The sequence below is a fragment of the Cydia strobilella genome, chromosome 4, assembly GCF_947568885.1.
Source record: "Cydia strobilella chromosome 4, ilCydStro3.1, whole genome shotgun sequence".
In the NCBI taxonomy this organism is placed as follows: Eukaryota; Metazoa; Arthropoda; class Insecta; order Lepidoptera; family Tortricidae; genus Cydia; species Cydia strobilella.
The window spans coordinates 5,861,158-5,877,176 of NC_086044.1; the positions used below are offsets into that span (position 1 = coordinate 5,861,158).

The 16,019-nt window shown below is 37.7% G+C and overlaps 1 protein-coding gene across 1 annotated transcript in view; it reads right to left on the reverse strand.

Moving 5' to 3' along the window:
- Positions 1-16,019, reverse strand: part of LOC134741003 (protein Wnt-6) — a 40,315-nt gene that overhangs the window by 12,175 nt on the left and 12,121 nt on the right. The window contains exon 2 of the mRNA XM_063673721.1: positions 4,682-4,902. Coding sequence (XP_063529791.1) covers positions 4,682-4,902 — 221 coding nt within the window. The remainder of the gene's footprint in view (positions 1-4,681; positions 4,903-16,019) is intronic.

Here is a 16,019-nt window from a genome sequence, read left to right on the forward strand (position 1 = left end):
TTGGGGACTAATTCAGGTCTGTATGTTGCCACCCAACGCTGGCCATCAATTTATGGCCTTTTAACCTAATTTGTTGACGGTACTACGCTACCAGCCCACGCTGTACGGTCAGCTCGTTAATCGATTTGAGTCGATTTGTTTAGACAAAAGATGCCTAGAATAAAAGTTTTGTCATCTCGCACGAAAAGCGAACAGTGAGCTCGTACTAAACACATCGAAAGGGTACTTTTTGTGTATACAATGTGGAAAAATTTTATGGGCCCTGGAGGGAAAGTGCCTTAAAACCTTAAGTTAGCTCATTTTACTCAAAGGAAACATTCTTTTATTTTTAAAAAGAAACAAAACTACATTCAAAGATTTATTTTAAAATCGCTAGTCTCGCCCGGAAATCGAACCGACTAAAAATTCCAAAAAATAAACACGTTATTTTATTCTACTAGTCGATACTATACTACGAACTAAAAGTTTACATTCTTACCAAACTCTTTTATCTCCTAGCCGCATTGTACATACAGCTAAAAAACTAAGTATGTAATTAATAATGTATAACGCAACAACATATTTATATTTCGATGCGTTTATATATATAGATTAATATATTAATAGGAACCTACGTATTTACAACATTAAAAATCCTACTTAACTTTTATAAATCTTGAAATCGTTTTTAGGGTTCCGTGCCCAAAGGGTAAAAACGGGACCCTATTACTAAGACTCCGCTGTCTCTGTCTGTCTGTCTGTCCGTCTGCCACCAGGCTGTATCTCATGAACCGTGATAGGTAGAGAGTCGAAATTTTCACAGATGATGTATTTCTGTTGCCGCTATAACAACAAATACTAAAAACAGAATAAAATAAATATTTAAGTGAGGCTCCCATACAACAAACGTGATTTTTTTGCCGTTTTTTTTGCGTAATGGTGCGGAGCCCTTTGTGCGCGAGTCCGACTCGCACTTGGCCGGTTTTAATATTTTTTCGAATTAGACATCAATAAGGTAAGTCATAAAAATAAGTTTTTTTTTTAAATCCTAAACCTTTTTTTTAAGTCCTTGTGAAATAAACTTCAACCCATTCGTAAGCTAAAAGTAGCAAAACCCCCATTTATGCCCCAATATATCTTATCTAATCTCTATAAATTAGTTTGTAATGGACAAGAGTTACCAAGACGCAAATTAAATGAGAAACAAAATCACCAAATTAAGCTATCACGGTTGGCGATAAAATATCAAATTAATGTTTTTTACATTAGCAGAATGGCTGTCAAACTCTAACAAACTCATAAAAACATAATGACATTTATAAGCATGTGTTGGTCGTAAACACTTCGGTCACTTGTTGCTGTCATCTGAATATTGAAAAAACTTTTTTTTTTGCTTTTTACTTTACTGACAGTATGACAGTTTCGATAAATTTATACCACATATCTATAATGACACACGCTTAATACCTACAGATAATAGAAGTGTACAAAAGGGAAGCCATCGAGTATATGAACATTTTATGAGTGCGAAAGAGGCAGACAACAAATCAAAAAATGTGACCGCTAGCGGCCGCTTGAATGTACCTATCAAAACGTAAGGTTAGCGGACTGGACTATACGAAAAGCTGTATTCAGGACACACGGTGGGTGCATATCTTGGAAAATACTTACTGTTAAATTAAAGCAAATAATTTACGCCACATATATTGCTGAATTTAACTTCCAATGATAATTGACATCATTCTGATTTTCGTCGCACTTCTGATATTTAACAGGTAATCTTTTACACTGTAGATCTGTTATGAACTAAAAGTTATGTCGCTGCTGAATTCATATCAATATATTTTTCAAGCAGTTGATGACGTTTTCAAAAATCAACCTTCTAAATAAATTCCCAAATTGTGACAAATGTTGTTTAAAAAAATGCCCCAATAAGGTGTGGGCACGATCTCAGATAACTTTATTGCGATCCTAAAAGCTCGGGTGGTAGGGTTTATAAATATTTTGTGTGCGACAAAATTTTGACAAATACCACTTAATTTACGCTAATGAATCCAAATGAATGCACGTTGGAGGACTAATGGCCGGAGCGTTAGTGATGTGCCCATACATGACGAAAAATATCGATACAGGACGTGAAGTCAAATTTCACACAGCTAGCTATCAGTATAGTGTGTAAACATAAGTATGCAGTATGTAAATCCAATACGGGTGCTACATTAAACCAGATATAGAATGTATCCGGGTGAAAATTAATTAAGAAGTTTTTTTAAGTTACACTTATATATGACCCAGTTATTAATTACGCGACATAACATATGACTTGACATTACGAGATACGAGCTTCTTATAGCAACTGCCAACAAGCGTTGACAGTTACTTTAAAAAGCTCGTATCTCGTAACTTTTATGTGTTGCTTTGGTATATTGCGGGCCGAATTATTTTGTATGGATATAATTCTCATTGTATTAATTTCTAAGAAAAAAATGTTTCAATATACTTCTTACGTCCCATGCTAACCGTATTGAATCTACACACTGTATACTACTATGTAACATGCAAAGGCAGAAAAAATTAAAAGCAATTTACGAATCTAGATGAAACATTGTTTTTAAATAATTCGCACATTTATATTGACATACTTATGCGACAAGTTATCTACTGGTAAATCAACAACGCAACCATATAATTTCCATAAACTAGTTTAAGACGCAAACTAAATATGCTGTGACTATTATTATTTCTAATCGACCACTTCGTTACATAACCTATTAAGTCGTGGTTGTATTTATAAACGTAACGATCCTGCTGACACTGCAGTCTGGTTAGAATAATTTATTGCAGACAAAATTCACATGCAAAACTAGTTTAACTTTTTTACTACATTAAAAAAAACCAATAAAAACTTGACATTAATTTATAAATTTGTAATGCCACACATACACACATTATTACAGATCTCTGTAATAATGTCTTAAGAATTAATAAATAAATCGATAAAATACGTCATGTCACTTCACTATTCGGGTTCACTTATATAAACGAGCAGCATAAAACCCAACTCTTTTAGGCTAATCGAATTAGGCCCCGATATCCATCGCTGCGTTTAACACGTTTTGCATTATTTGCCCCTCACTATTCATAAAAAAAGTAAAAAAGTTTGTAAGTGTATACGTTTAGCTCAGCCCATTAAAGTTATAATAATTTTATTAATGCATGGTTTTCAATGGAGGTTTTGTTAATGGCGTGTTGATAGAGAGAGATAAAGATGTCGATATTGTCAAGTCATAATTTAGATTTTATACGATTGACTACTTTTATAAATACTCGATATGGGAAGATGTAGGATTATGTTCTCCAATGCTACATTAAAGTTTAAATAAATAATATAACTAGTTGAGATAATACATAACCGTTTTGATTAAAATTTACATGAGACATATAAATATCCCATAATCATTTTGATTCAGTAAGATGGACTAGATACATTTACAGGTAATCGATAATGAAAGACGGGGTTGTGCTCTCAAATGTTTCATTACAATTTCAAATTTTTGTAAAAAATAAAAATAAAAGTAAAAACGGATACAAAACGGCCGCAGGCGTCGTCGCTCGAGCACATTACTCGATTAATAAACAGCAGGTAGCCGACCGCCGACCGCATTTACAATATCTTAAATACTGATGAACTCATCGGAGTCATTTCTTTACATCTATTGATTGTTGAGCTTTTGTGTTGATTGGTCGTAAATAGAATTTTCGATTCAATAAAATGTCGCCTGAATCACCGGTTTAATATCAGTCATAAATTCAAGTTCGCGTCTCAAAAGGCTAATCCTGCGAATGTACCCGTGTTTTGTGGCCAGTCAATGGTTTATAGATTTGTTAATAAAGATTATTGGCCTTATCTGTGGAGTTAACATTTCGACCTGCGGTGTTAAAATGTGGCTTTTATAGACTTCGAGTCATGTAAGCGATGTGTCATTTCATTACGTAGGAATTTAATGATTCTGTAAAGGCTGACATTACTTATCTATCATTTTGCTTTAAAGTATTCTATAAAAGAGTTTAGCGGAAATATGTGCAGGCCTACATCCTTGTAGATTAAAGCATTAGTCTAAGGCAAGTAATTACCTATTGACTTTATCGGAAGCTGGAAGATGCGCTTACACTGTATGATGTTGCATGGCAATACGATACGTATTTGACTGATTAATTGGTGGCACAGTTGAAGCCTCCTGTTGTATTAGTAACCCCAAGTGTGCCCGAGTGTCACGACAAACTTGACCTCTTTCAGGAGGCTAGTTTACTTTCTACGGATGTGCACGAACTTGCCTTCCAGGAGAATAGATCTGGTTTGAAAGATCTGTTCCTTATGGGTATTTAAAATGTAATTAAAATAGGGGTGATAGGCGATACCACTCAAAAGTATCTTCCGCATGCTCCGCCGCTGCGTAGTGTAGTCCACCGTCTGTTCCTGAACTGGCGCGCACACTCAATAGCCAATATATGCGCGAAATTGCAAACCTTTTAGAAAGCACCTGACTCTAGGACCGTTTTGGGGTCATTTAAACTATTTACCTCTCATGATCTCGTTGTGCTTATGTTTTATACCTTTCATGATCTCTTTGAACAGGTTTACTAAGAGGTTGCAAACTGTCTCTTACAGGAACTAGGGTGTAGATGATAGTACCCTTAGTACCTCTCATGAGTATTTTCCGCATGCTCCGCCGCTGCGTGGTGCAGTTCCACCGCCTGTTCCTGAACTGGTGAGCGCACTCCGTGGCCCCGAGAGTCACGCCACGCATGATTTCCTTCAGCAGGCCCGTCTCGTTCCTGCAGATGTGCGCGAGCCGGCCGCGCGCACGCCGGTTGCGCTTGCACACCATGCGCGGGTCCAGGATCACGGCGCTGCCTGATGCCCTGGAAAGAAAATACGAATAAACCAAGTGACAATGATATCACCCAGCTAGAATTTTATGCCACGTTCGGTGGCAAACACGCATACGGCCCGCCTTATGGTATGGTAAAAATCTTCTACGGTCACCGTAGCCTATGGGAGCGTGCAACTCCAGGGGTGTTAACATGCGTGTTGTCAACCATTCAAGTCAAACCTGTACATTATTTTTTTGAAAAACCCCATACCTACTGTAGGTTCCTAGAGAGAGCCTCGGCAGAGAGGGAGCTCATTCCAAGGCCGGAGCGTCCGCGGGAAAAAAATCTTTAACCGCACAGTGCGCGACCATTTAGGTTCTGGGGTGTGAGGATTCTGAGGATGATGATAATTCGCCTTTGTCGATAAGCAATCTGTCGACGGCGTCTGTTTCCTTCCTTCCATTAATTGATGTTGTATAATGAAAGTAATAAAACATGCGTAATCGCGTTTTACATTTAATTCGAAACTACTGAACCAAGCATTTACCCCTAGTATTGCATACGACGACGCGTCGTTTAAATACCTACTAAACTAAAGAATTTAAATGAACCCTCAAGAATTCATGGTAATAAATAAGATATACGGCAAAATGAAAGACACTAAGCTTCGTAAACAGCTGTTTAATTACCAGTGTTGCATAAATCGGGCGTAAAATCAGAATCACTCACAGACATCGATTACCGGGCGGCCCGCGGACTGAGCCGCGCCAGACCCGCTGACGGATCCACTGTTTACTCGATAAGAGTTCATTGTCAGAACGCAAATAAATACTTACAAAACATACTAAAAACCTACGCTAGTCGATACAATACCAACACTATAGTTAGTGAACTAAAGTGCAAGTTTGATGATAAAGATGACGCGACGCGAAGAATTCTCGGTTTATACGATGTGTTAGTAGATTTTCCGTGAACTGGGTCTGTAGTGATCGATTGCATTAATTATTGAGTAATGATTTTATAAGAGGTTTTGCGTAATTGTTATGATTTATTTGAGCGTTGGATTCATTGTTACGTCGCATTTTAGCTATCCAAAGTATCGCGTTTCACTCGGAAAAATTATAATCTGAAAACAGACGATTAAGGCATAATAATCAAAATGAAATAAAAAAAATTAAATAATGGAAATTATTTTCAAAGTTGTTGAGTTGTGGTTGCTCGTTGTATCTAGAACATCTGCGCTAACTGAATTTAGCTCTGATTCACCTTTTCCATGAAGATTTAATTAATACAAACAACTAGTGATCGACCTCCTATTTACCTACTACAACAGTAAAAACTCGTGTACATCAGTAAAAGTCGAGATTCTTGTAAATTACGACCACAACATGGTGGTAAAATATAAGTTTACAGTACATATGGTACTACTTTCTCGCACTAGTGCGTAAAAGAGCACTTTTCGTGCATATGTCGAAAGTTTAAAGGGCCATATGCACTGTAAAACGTTGTATGATACACGTGCGAATAGGTAATTCGCAACTCGTGTCGATTTAAAACACTCCCTGCGGTCGTGTTTTAATTTATCGCCACTCGTTTCGAGTTTCCTCTTTTCCGCACTTGTATCGTAAATAACTTACCGTCTTACAGAGCGATTTCGGTAACCGCTGTTTTCCGATATACCGATATAGTTGTAACGTTGGTGTAATGCTTGGAACGTATAAAGACCCTAAAAAGAGGGGTTTAGAGATTCCGTAAGATGAATTTTTGGTATTTGGAATAAGCGAATTTTGCAAGTATTCCGAACTAAGAATTTTGTCAAAGCATTGGATTTTAGATGATAATAGAATAATCCTACCGCTTACAATAAATAGATAGGATACTCTTGGATGGAACTTAGAACTTATTTGAAAAGAAAAATTGTATTTCGGACGTTATTATTCATCTACATCAAAGATAGATAAATAAATCCGTAATAGATACAGTCTTGGATACAGTCTAAGGAAAAAACGTGCCTCGAAAATCACGAAAATTTGATTTTCGATCAGATGGCGCCACTAGCTTTGGCCTATTCTCGTATAGAGGGCGTTGAAGGTTTCGTTTGTTATTTATAATTTTAACGCATATCAGTAAAAGAACATGGGTCAAAATCATATAAAAATAAAAAATGCAAATAAAAAAATCATTTATCCATATTTAAATACATTTTATCGTATTTTTATAAATCTTCATTTTTAGTTTACAAAATTTACTATGACAGTATACCACTCTATCTTATTATACCTATCCTCTTTGACTACATTAATAGATGAGAGGCGGATTTTGAAAAATATAAGTGGGTAACCTGTTCAGGACATGGAATAACTTTTCGAATCCACAACAAACAATTAAGTTTACAAACAAACCTTGTAACTGCCATTTACCTTAAGGTACTCACTAGACTATTGAGCGAAACTAACCATAATAGGTATTAGTTGACAATTTCCACAGCTTGTGCTTTTAGTCCGCAAAAATAACTTAATTATTTCATGAATTTGAATATGCGTTTTACCGTGACGCTAAAAAGTCGTGACCATCGTCAACAACTATGAGTAGGTGTTACTCAAACCAATACGTGTCTATGATGCGGGTTAAATAATTCTCTAAAAGTAGTGTGAACATCTCTTCAAACATTGACACATTATCAAGTCGTGACGTATGTAATGTAACAAAATACGTATGGCGTTGCCAATATTTATCAAACAAATTACTTGCACCCATGGCTTAGATTACAGTTAGGAAATACGTTATTCACTTATTTATATTGGCTTCAATATAAGTTTCACTTTGTGACAGCGTTTCTAAAAGCCGTGAAAATTCACTACGTGATTATTAAACTGAACCTATCCTTGCTGCCTTCAGTTATGGTTGACTTTTGGGTGTGCGTGTTGCAGATGGAATTTTGCCAAATAGGCGACACACCTCTGTCTATGCAGACGAATAAATTAACTGTGATAAGTTGTATGCCAATTAATTATTCTTCAAAGCACCATGTGGTTGGAAAGGCGACCGAGCGCGGAAAGGAAGCCGTAATGAACAAGTGCCGAATTAACGAATTGCTATATATTTGGGTTAGTTGATTAGTAGGCGGGTTATGAGAATAAATGACTTCTTTAATTTAAACTAACGAGACGTTTGACGAGTTGAATTTTAAAACTGATTAAAAGCTACTCGATTGTTAGGTGAAGTCTATTTTAGCAATGTTTGTTGGCTAATGTCTATTTTAGTGGTTTTAAGCTTCTTGTTGCGACTTTGTCAATAGTTAATAGCATACAAATTTCCACCTTTCGATTCAATATCTTAGGGGACGATTCTTGGGCAAAAAACAATTAAAATTTAACAACTTATGTTCTATCGGAATATGAGCCAAATTAAACTTGTCTTACAATTAGTTACAGGGCTGTGAAAATGTTACTCTCAAAATCATTTTCAATTTTATTGTTCTACCAAGCCAAATGAAACAAGAAATCGACAGATCGCAATCTTCCCGTCATATTAAAACTCCAATTACTTTGGCCCATCAGTTAGACAGTAAATATTGTCGCTGCGGCAACAATACGATTGGCACGCCGTTCTAATGGCCTCCTTTAATAAAGTCAGGTTTGCTATTCTCCACGTTTACCAAACAGATGTCAATGAAATGGCCTGAAACCTGCGCCCAACCATAGAGAAGTTAGTTTAGTTTTACTGGGCATTTTCCGCAAGTCGACATCATTGGTGCCTATTTTGAACCAACCATAGAGAAATAAGAACTACTGTATTAATAAGTACCTACATACTAATATTACAAGCAGGAGTTGAAAATAGAGTTCCGGTTAATCCGGTTATATTAGCTGAAAATTGTTGAGCAATACACTTTTCGTCTGTCGCGACACACTGATAATTCCGCTACTTGACGCTAGATGTCGACTACGAAAATAATAGTCGTTTTGGCAACAAAACTGATGCACGGAGTGAGCACTCTATGCTTACTTATTTCTCTATGCGAGAATTCAAAAATTATCGTGTATACGAGGGGTCATTTTTGAACTCTAGCATAGAGAAATAAGTACATCAGTCGCTAACGGAACCATACGGTACCATTAGCGACTGAACTGCACTATGCGCTGCTTAACAACATCAAATATAAGAGTTTTGAATGATTCACGGTTAATTTCACTAGACTTATATTGAACGAGATATACCACGCCAACCAACGCGGGACGCGACCAGACTAACCAGTGTGAATGCGACCGATGGTAACGTTGAAAGCGAACGCAGCCGACGCGCAAGAATGATGGTGGACCGAGCGCGGTCTACACAACTTTGACACCCACCCGCTATATAAGATGCTATATAAGATGCATGTATCTGCGTCGAAATATCGGGAGCTCAAAAACAATACAAAAGGTAATCACGGTCTATATCCCGTTTAATATAAGTCTAGTGAACATCAAATATTATAAATGTATAATGCCGCGTAAGATGTTTAGTGACCTATCACAACATATCAAGGAGATTGATAGTGTCATCGACTCGTCAACGCTGCATCAGTAATCATCCGAATGTCACCTTAACTCAGAAATCTGATTTGATGAGGCACTGCGCTCGGCAAGCTATTGCAATAAGAAAGGCATTCACAAAGCTAACCAACCGCATCGCAACGCGACAGTTAGTAGTACCAGTATCGGCCTAACTGGCGATAACTTGTGTTTGTTTCGAATGCAGAGGTTCAAATTGGACTAGGGTAAAACATGAAGCTATATATACGTTTTGTGAATAGCGGGCCAGCTGTCGACGCGTCGCAAGACTTGCAAGTAGATTTATCTCGTCTCGTACTAACAGAAGAAAGTATGTATTGCGACATTGCGATTGTCATCGTAAAGTCATCTCGTGTTCGCCGCAGATATACGATATGAACGCGGGAATGAGCAATATGTTCATTCTCATACAATTTTGAGGTCCAGAATATGTATTTTGTGTGAAAAAATATGTAGGCAATTTAGATCTAGAAGATACGTAGACAAAAAAATTTACGGAGGCACATAGTATTAAAGCTAAAGGACTAGGTACTACTAGTTAAATGATTGTATGAATTTTACACGATTTTTAGGGTTCCGTACCCAAAGGGTAAAAACCGGACCCTATTTAGTAATAGAATTATATCGCCTATTTATTCTGTTTTAGTACCTACTTGTTGTTATAGCGGCAACAGAAATACATCATCTGTGAAAATTTCAACTATCTAGCTATCACGGTTCATGAGACAGACGGACAGACAGACAGACAGCGGAGTATTAATAGTATTAGTATACTATACTAGTAAGTACAAAAAACAGAATAAAATAAATATTGAAGTAGGGCTCCCATACAACAAACTCCCGTTTTTTGCGTAATGGTACGGAATCCTTCGTGCGCGAGTCCGACTCGCACTTGGCCTGTTTTTTTTTTTAAACAAACGAAGTAAGAAAAATATTCCTAAAAATTTTTTGTCAACGTATGTTTGGGCCATATTTTAATTACTGTAATTTACGAATAATTCATCATCATCTTCCTCGCGTTATCCCGGCACTTTTGCCACTCATGAGAGCCGGGGGTCCGCTTGACAACTAATCCCAAGAATTGGCGTAGGCACTAGTTTTTACGTTTAACTTAAATTTACGAATAATTCATGTTCCATTTAATCTAATTCATTAGTTAACATAATGTAACTAACGATCATTTTTACAAACACTTATAAGGAACGCTTTTCCTCGAGACAGTGATGTCAAACGACGCCAGTTTTTTTATAAATATCCCGTCACGCAAACTAACCTCCAAAGTTAGGAGCTAAACGCCCTATTTCATAAAATAACATCCACTTTCGAAAGCCTCAAAGCCAACAATGGCCGTACACGGACCCAATTTTAACGACAACTCAAACACGGGGACATGCCGGAGCTTTCATTCCTGTTACTCGGCGAGTCGAAGGCCGCGAGTAACCAGATGGGTGTTCTCCGATTACATATACTTACTATTGATCTTGTCGGTGACCCTAGTTCTACTGGGTAGCTCGCAGAATTGCAAACCTTAAGTGGCAGTGGGCGGGGCACATTGCTCGCATAACTGATGGGAAGATTCTGGAGTGGCGTCCGCGTACCGGAAGACGAACTGCCGGTAGGCCTTCAACGAGATGGAGCGACGACCTGGTGAAGGTCGCGGGAATTCGGTGGTTGCGAGCGGCACAGGATCGGTCGGAGTGGCGAGCCTTGGGGAGGCCTATGTCCAGCAGTGGACGTCTATCGGCTGACATGATGATGATGATGATGATGACTATTGATCTTGAGATCACGTTTCATTGGTTCCCCGCAGAACCGAGTCGCCTGCGCTTACGTAATCAAGGAAAATACACGGGCAGTGTGGTATGAGCGCTCATGATGCGCCCGCTAAAACCTTGCGACAACAATCCACAACATAAACTTTTTAAAAGTGTTTACACTCGGACAGTGACAGACCGATCTAGTCTGACGATTGCTGGCTGTTGACAGATACTCAAAACCACTATAAACTTACACTAACTTTAACTCTTATTACAACAATATTAAGGCTATTTTTTCCATGTTTAATATGACATAAAATTGTTGTGAATGTGTAATGGTAATGATGTTTACAGTTAAGTCGTCATGCAGTCGCTAATCGTGTCCAAGTCGCGAGTTAGCGCCTCGCCCGGTGTCCGCAAATACACTCATTCATTGTCACTACTCACTAGTTGAATGAGGGACAGTCCTGAAGGTTTTAAGACGGTTTTGGGGTATTTGACACCCAGCTGGTTTACTTAAATAATCATGAGCATCCTTGTTTATAGGTATTTGTTCTGACAATTGTTTGAAATTTAATAATAATGTTGTGAATGTATTGACATATAATTGTGATTGATGAATATTCAAATTATGTAGCCATTTACATGTCCGTTCATTAAAGCTGTCATGAATCAATGATACCCAACCGAACAAAAGTGTCTAAGTAGTGTGTAAACGTGTTGATTGGCGAATACAGTTGTTAAAAGTAGGCAAATTATTCATTATTTAAAGTTTAATCTGATTAGAAGGGACAGTTTATTAAGACGATATGCACAACCTATACTACTCCTCTAGTGTACAAGTAGTGTATCAATAGGTACCACATAACAAATGGTTTTTTTTGACGAGCAGAGTAAATACAACAACTGCAAAATGTCACCGTCGTAAAGTCTATAAAGTGGGTGATTTCCGAACGTAAAAAAAACGGGTGTCAAAACAAATTTCTTTAACATTTTTGTTGTCAAGTTCAAATCGACTCAACGTCAAATACTTTGTAGCAAACAAAGTAGTCAAATAGTTCAGTACACCATATATATATAGTATGAATCTCAAATGATTTTTACGTCTAAGAACCCAATCTGTTAAACAAAAGCCATTGTTTTATTTATGTGAGCGGTCGGCCATTGTGTGCCATTGTGTCTGACAATGGCACACGCCATGGCACGTGTTCAGACACAATGGCACACAATGGCCGACAAAAGAAACAATGGCTTTTGTTTAACAGATTGGTGTCTTAGCTCTTAGACGTAAAATCATTTGAGAAGATTCATACTATAGTATAGTGTACCGAGCTATTTCGCCACTTTCACTGTTATAGAGTATTTGACGCTGAGTGTAGGTACGTTTCTTCCGCTATAGAAGTTCGCTACGCCGAAAAAAAATACTGTATTTTGTGTTGTATTTTTTTGGTAGATTATTAGACAATGTATGTTTAATAAGCAGGGCTCGGAATCGGTTTTTTTTTCAATAATAATAGACCAATATTTTAAATTATTTTATGCTCTCTACGAAGGACTGAATCATATATTTAGGTAACAACTTCGTATTATTAGATTATCCCATTAAAAATGAAATAATATAACCAAAGAACGAAAAAGAACGTAGTAATACCGGTATTTTTTGTACGAAGAAAAAACCGGTTCCGAGCCTCGTAAGTCATAATTTATTTTTATGCTCTTTACGTAGGACTGAATCATGTATTTAGGTAACAACTTCGTATTATTAGATTGTCCCATTAAAAATGAAATATAGAACCAAAGAACGAAAAAGAACGTAATAATATCGGTATTTTTTGTACGAAGAAAAAACCGGTTCCGAGCCTTGTAAGTCACCAACCAACCAACCTTGTATTTACCATAGTTATTGTTTTCTGATAAAATATCAGTTATATTGGTCTAACTAGCCTTTACGATTGATAGCTATTAAACTTCCACTCCGGTAGGTAACCGGCACTCAGGCATTCATGATATTCAGCCATCATACTTATCATGATTTTACTATTTGATGGCCTCCTAGCCTACTCGGTAGTGACCCTGCCTATGAAGGAGGAGGTCCCCGGTTCACATCCTGGTACACGCATTTATTTGTGTTATTTAATTGTCTCTAAGTTATAATGGATGTTTCTTTATATACATATAAGTATTCATATTATATAACTATATTTTAAATATATATATACGTCTAGTACCCGCTGGTGGCCTAGCGGTAAGAGCGTGCGACTTGCAATCCGGAGGTTGTGGGTTCAAACCCCGTATCAATGAGTTTTTCGGAACTTATGTACGAAATATCATTTGATATTTACCAGTCGCTTTTCGGGGAAGGAAAACATGGTGAGGAAACCAGACTAATTCCAACAAGGCCTAGTTTACCCTCTGGGTTGGGAGGTCAGATGGCAGTCGCTTTCGTAAAAAATAGTGCCTACGCCAATTCTTGGGATTAGTTTCCAAGCGGACCCCAGGCTCCCATGAGCCGTGGCCAAATGCCGGTACAACGCGAGGAAGATGATGATATAACTATATTTTAAATATATCGTTGTCTAGTGGGATTGCGTCGATCTGAGTAAAAATATCCTTTATTTACTACTATTTTCTATTGCAAACCGAATATATTTATCATCACGTATTAGGTACAGTTTTAGCGCCACCACCGAGTGCTGGGTGCGGTGCGATAATTGGTGAGATTCTACGCACAGTGACGCGCTGTGTACTGCATGTTTATGGACAAAGATTATTGATACACAGACTAAACTATTAAGCAACCTATAACACCTACGTAACTTAACTTAGAGGCATGATATGGAACAATACTTATGATTAGGCCGAGAAAAGCTACGCAACTAATACTACACTGCCTCAGTTACCCAAATAGGATAAGGGCGTCTAATATGAGGGCCACGCTGAAATTGACAAGAATGGAATACATACCTATATAGTACTCTATTCTTGTCAATTATGTATATAGTTTAGGCTGACTTTGAATCTTTTTTACTCGTGCAAGATTCACGCTAGCTGAGTTTTTCAAAGGCGGTCAGATTTTTGAGAACTCTGTCAATCCCGCTACATAAGTTCTCCACTTAGCCACCTACCCTGCAACAGCCATGCAAAGATGATGTCGTTATCATTAACGCGTGCATTCGCACTTACATGATCGTATATGTATTGGCGCGAGCGAAACGCACGAGCGAATGATAACAAAATGACATCATTTTGATATCGGAATGTAAGTTCAAATTGGCCTCCACTGTCACTGAGATAAGGTATAAACTAATGTACAAATCAAATTCCTTGATTGTATCTACCTACGTTCTGCTTATAGTTTGATCATCATCACAGATGAATAGGATTTAAGGTCTGTTTTTTTATTCCGCAGACCAAAATGACGTTTCATGTGTAAGACATGACATTTCTTAGTACCACATGAAATGTAATTTTAGTCTAAGGAATAAAAAAAAGGAATATAGTAACAGTCTGCGCATGAGTTGATCTTCGTCCGAGTGTTAGCGGGCGGCTGCTAAACGCCACACAAACATGCGGCGGGCGGTCGAGCGACAGGGCATCGCTCCAGTGCTAAATGGACTAGTTCCACGCTCATTTCAATCATTTTCTTTATTACTCACAGTTCTTAGGAATGGCAGGTACTCGAATCGTATGTCACTGGACTCACTGGGCTGTATAACTGCTGCAAGAAGTATAGCGAGGTAAACATATTGCCCCTCGATGCACACAAAAGTGAACGTCTTTTGTCCTCCATCTATGCCGAATCATGACTTCAGCGATCCGAAAGGGTAGGTATAAGTATACAGGGTGGAAAGGCACGACGATCCTTTCCGCAAAAGGGGGATTGTTTAGATTTAGTACTGTATTTCCTCTAAAGAAACTAGGCTCATATTCGTAACCGTTTTGAAGTTATAGGCAGTTAACTTTTAATGTAAAATACTGCAAGTGACAACCCTCATTAGGTTCAGTAACATATATGGTTATATCCTCTTTGCTTAGAACTACTAATATCTGTGACCCAAAAACAATTCAGTGCAGGTGACAGATTTGACATGCGGTCTGCAGCCGCAGTTGCAATAATACACTAAATACTAAATACGCAAAAATGGCCATGCTACGTGCAGTCGGCCTTGTCATTAATTTTACTATGGAAATTGACAATAACACCGACGTGTCGGAGCAGTAGTGCAGCTGCGGTCGGGAAAACGTTAAAATCACCATACGTGCAATCGATATAGTCATTCATTTTACTATGGAAATTGACAATAACACCGACGCGTTCAGGCCGCTGCAGTAATGTCGGATCAGTAATGCAGCTGCGGTTGTAAATGGACTGTCAGCTTTAACCGTGATAAAACCGTGACGCAAATAAATTGCAAATTACGCGAAAAAAACTATTTTCAAAATGCCCTCGGGAGCCCGCGATTACCTAAATTTGCTTATGTTATACGGGGAGTGTAATTATAATGCCGCCGAGACGTTACGACGCTATAGACAAAGATATCCTCCACCACACCCAACTAGCCGTATGTCAAATTTATGTCATAATATTTTTGTAAACATAAGTGTCACATTACACTTACGTGTAGGTTGATAGTACGTAGTAATAGTAATAGTAATTGTTCGTAACAAAAATCTAAACATTACGAATCGATTCTCCATCACTTAAACAAACCCCCCTTTGCGAGAAGGATCGTCGTGTCTTTCCACCCTGTATATGAATTATTTTGATTTTCTTTTTGCTATTATTTTTATATTCCCTTTTTTAAGCATCTTATTTCTTTCATCGTATTGTCCTGTGTATGTGTGCTTTATT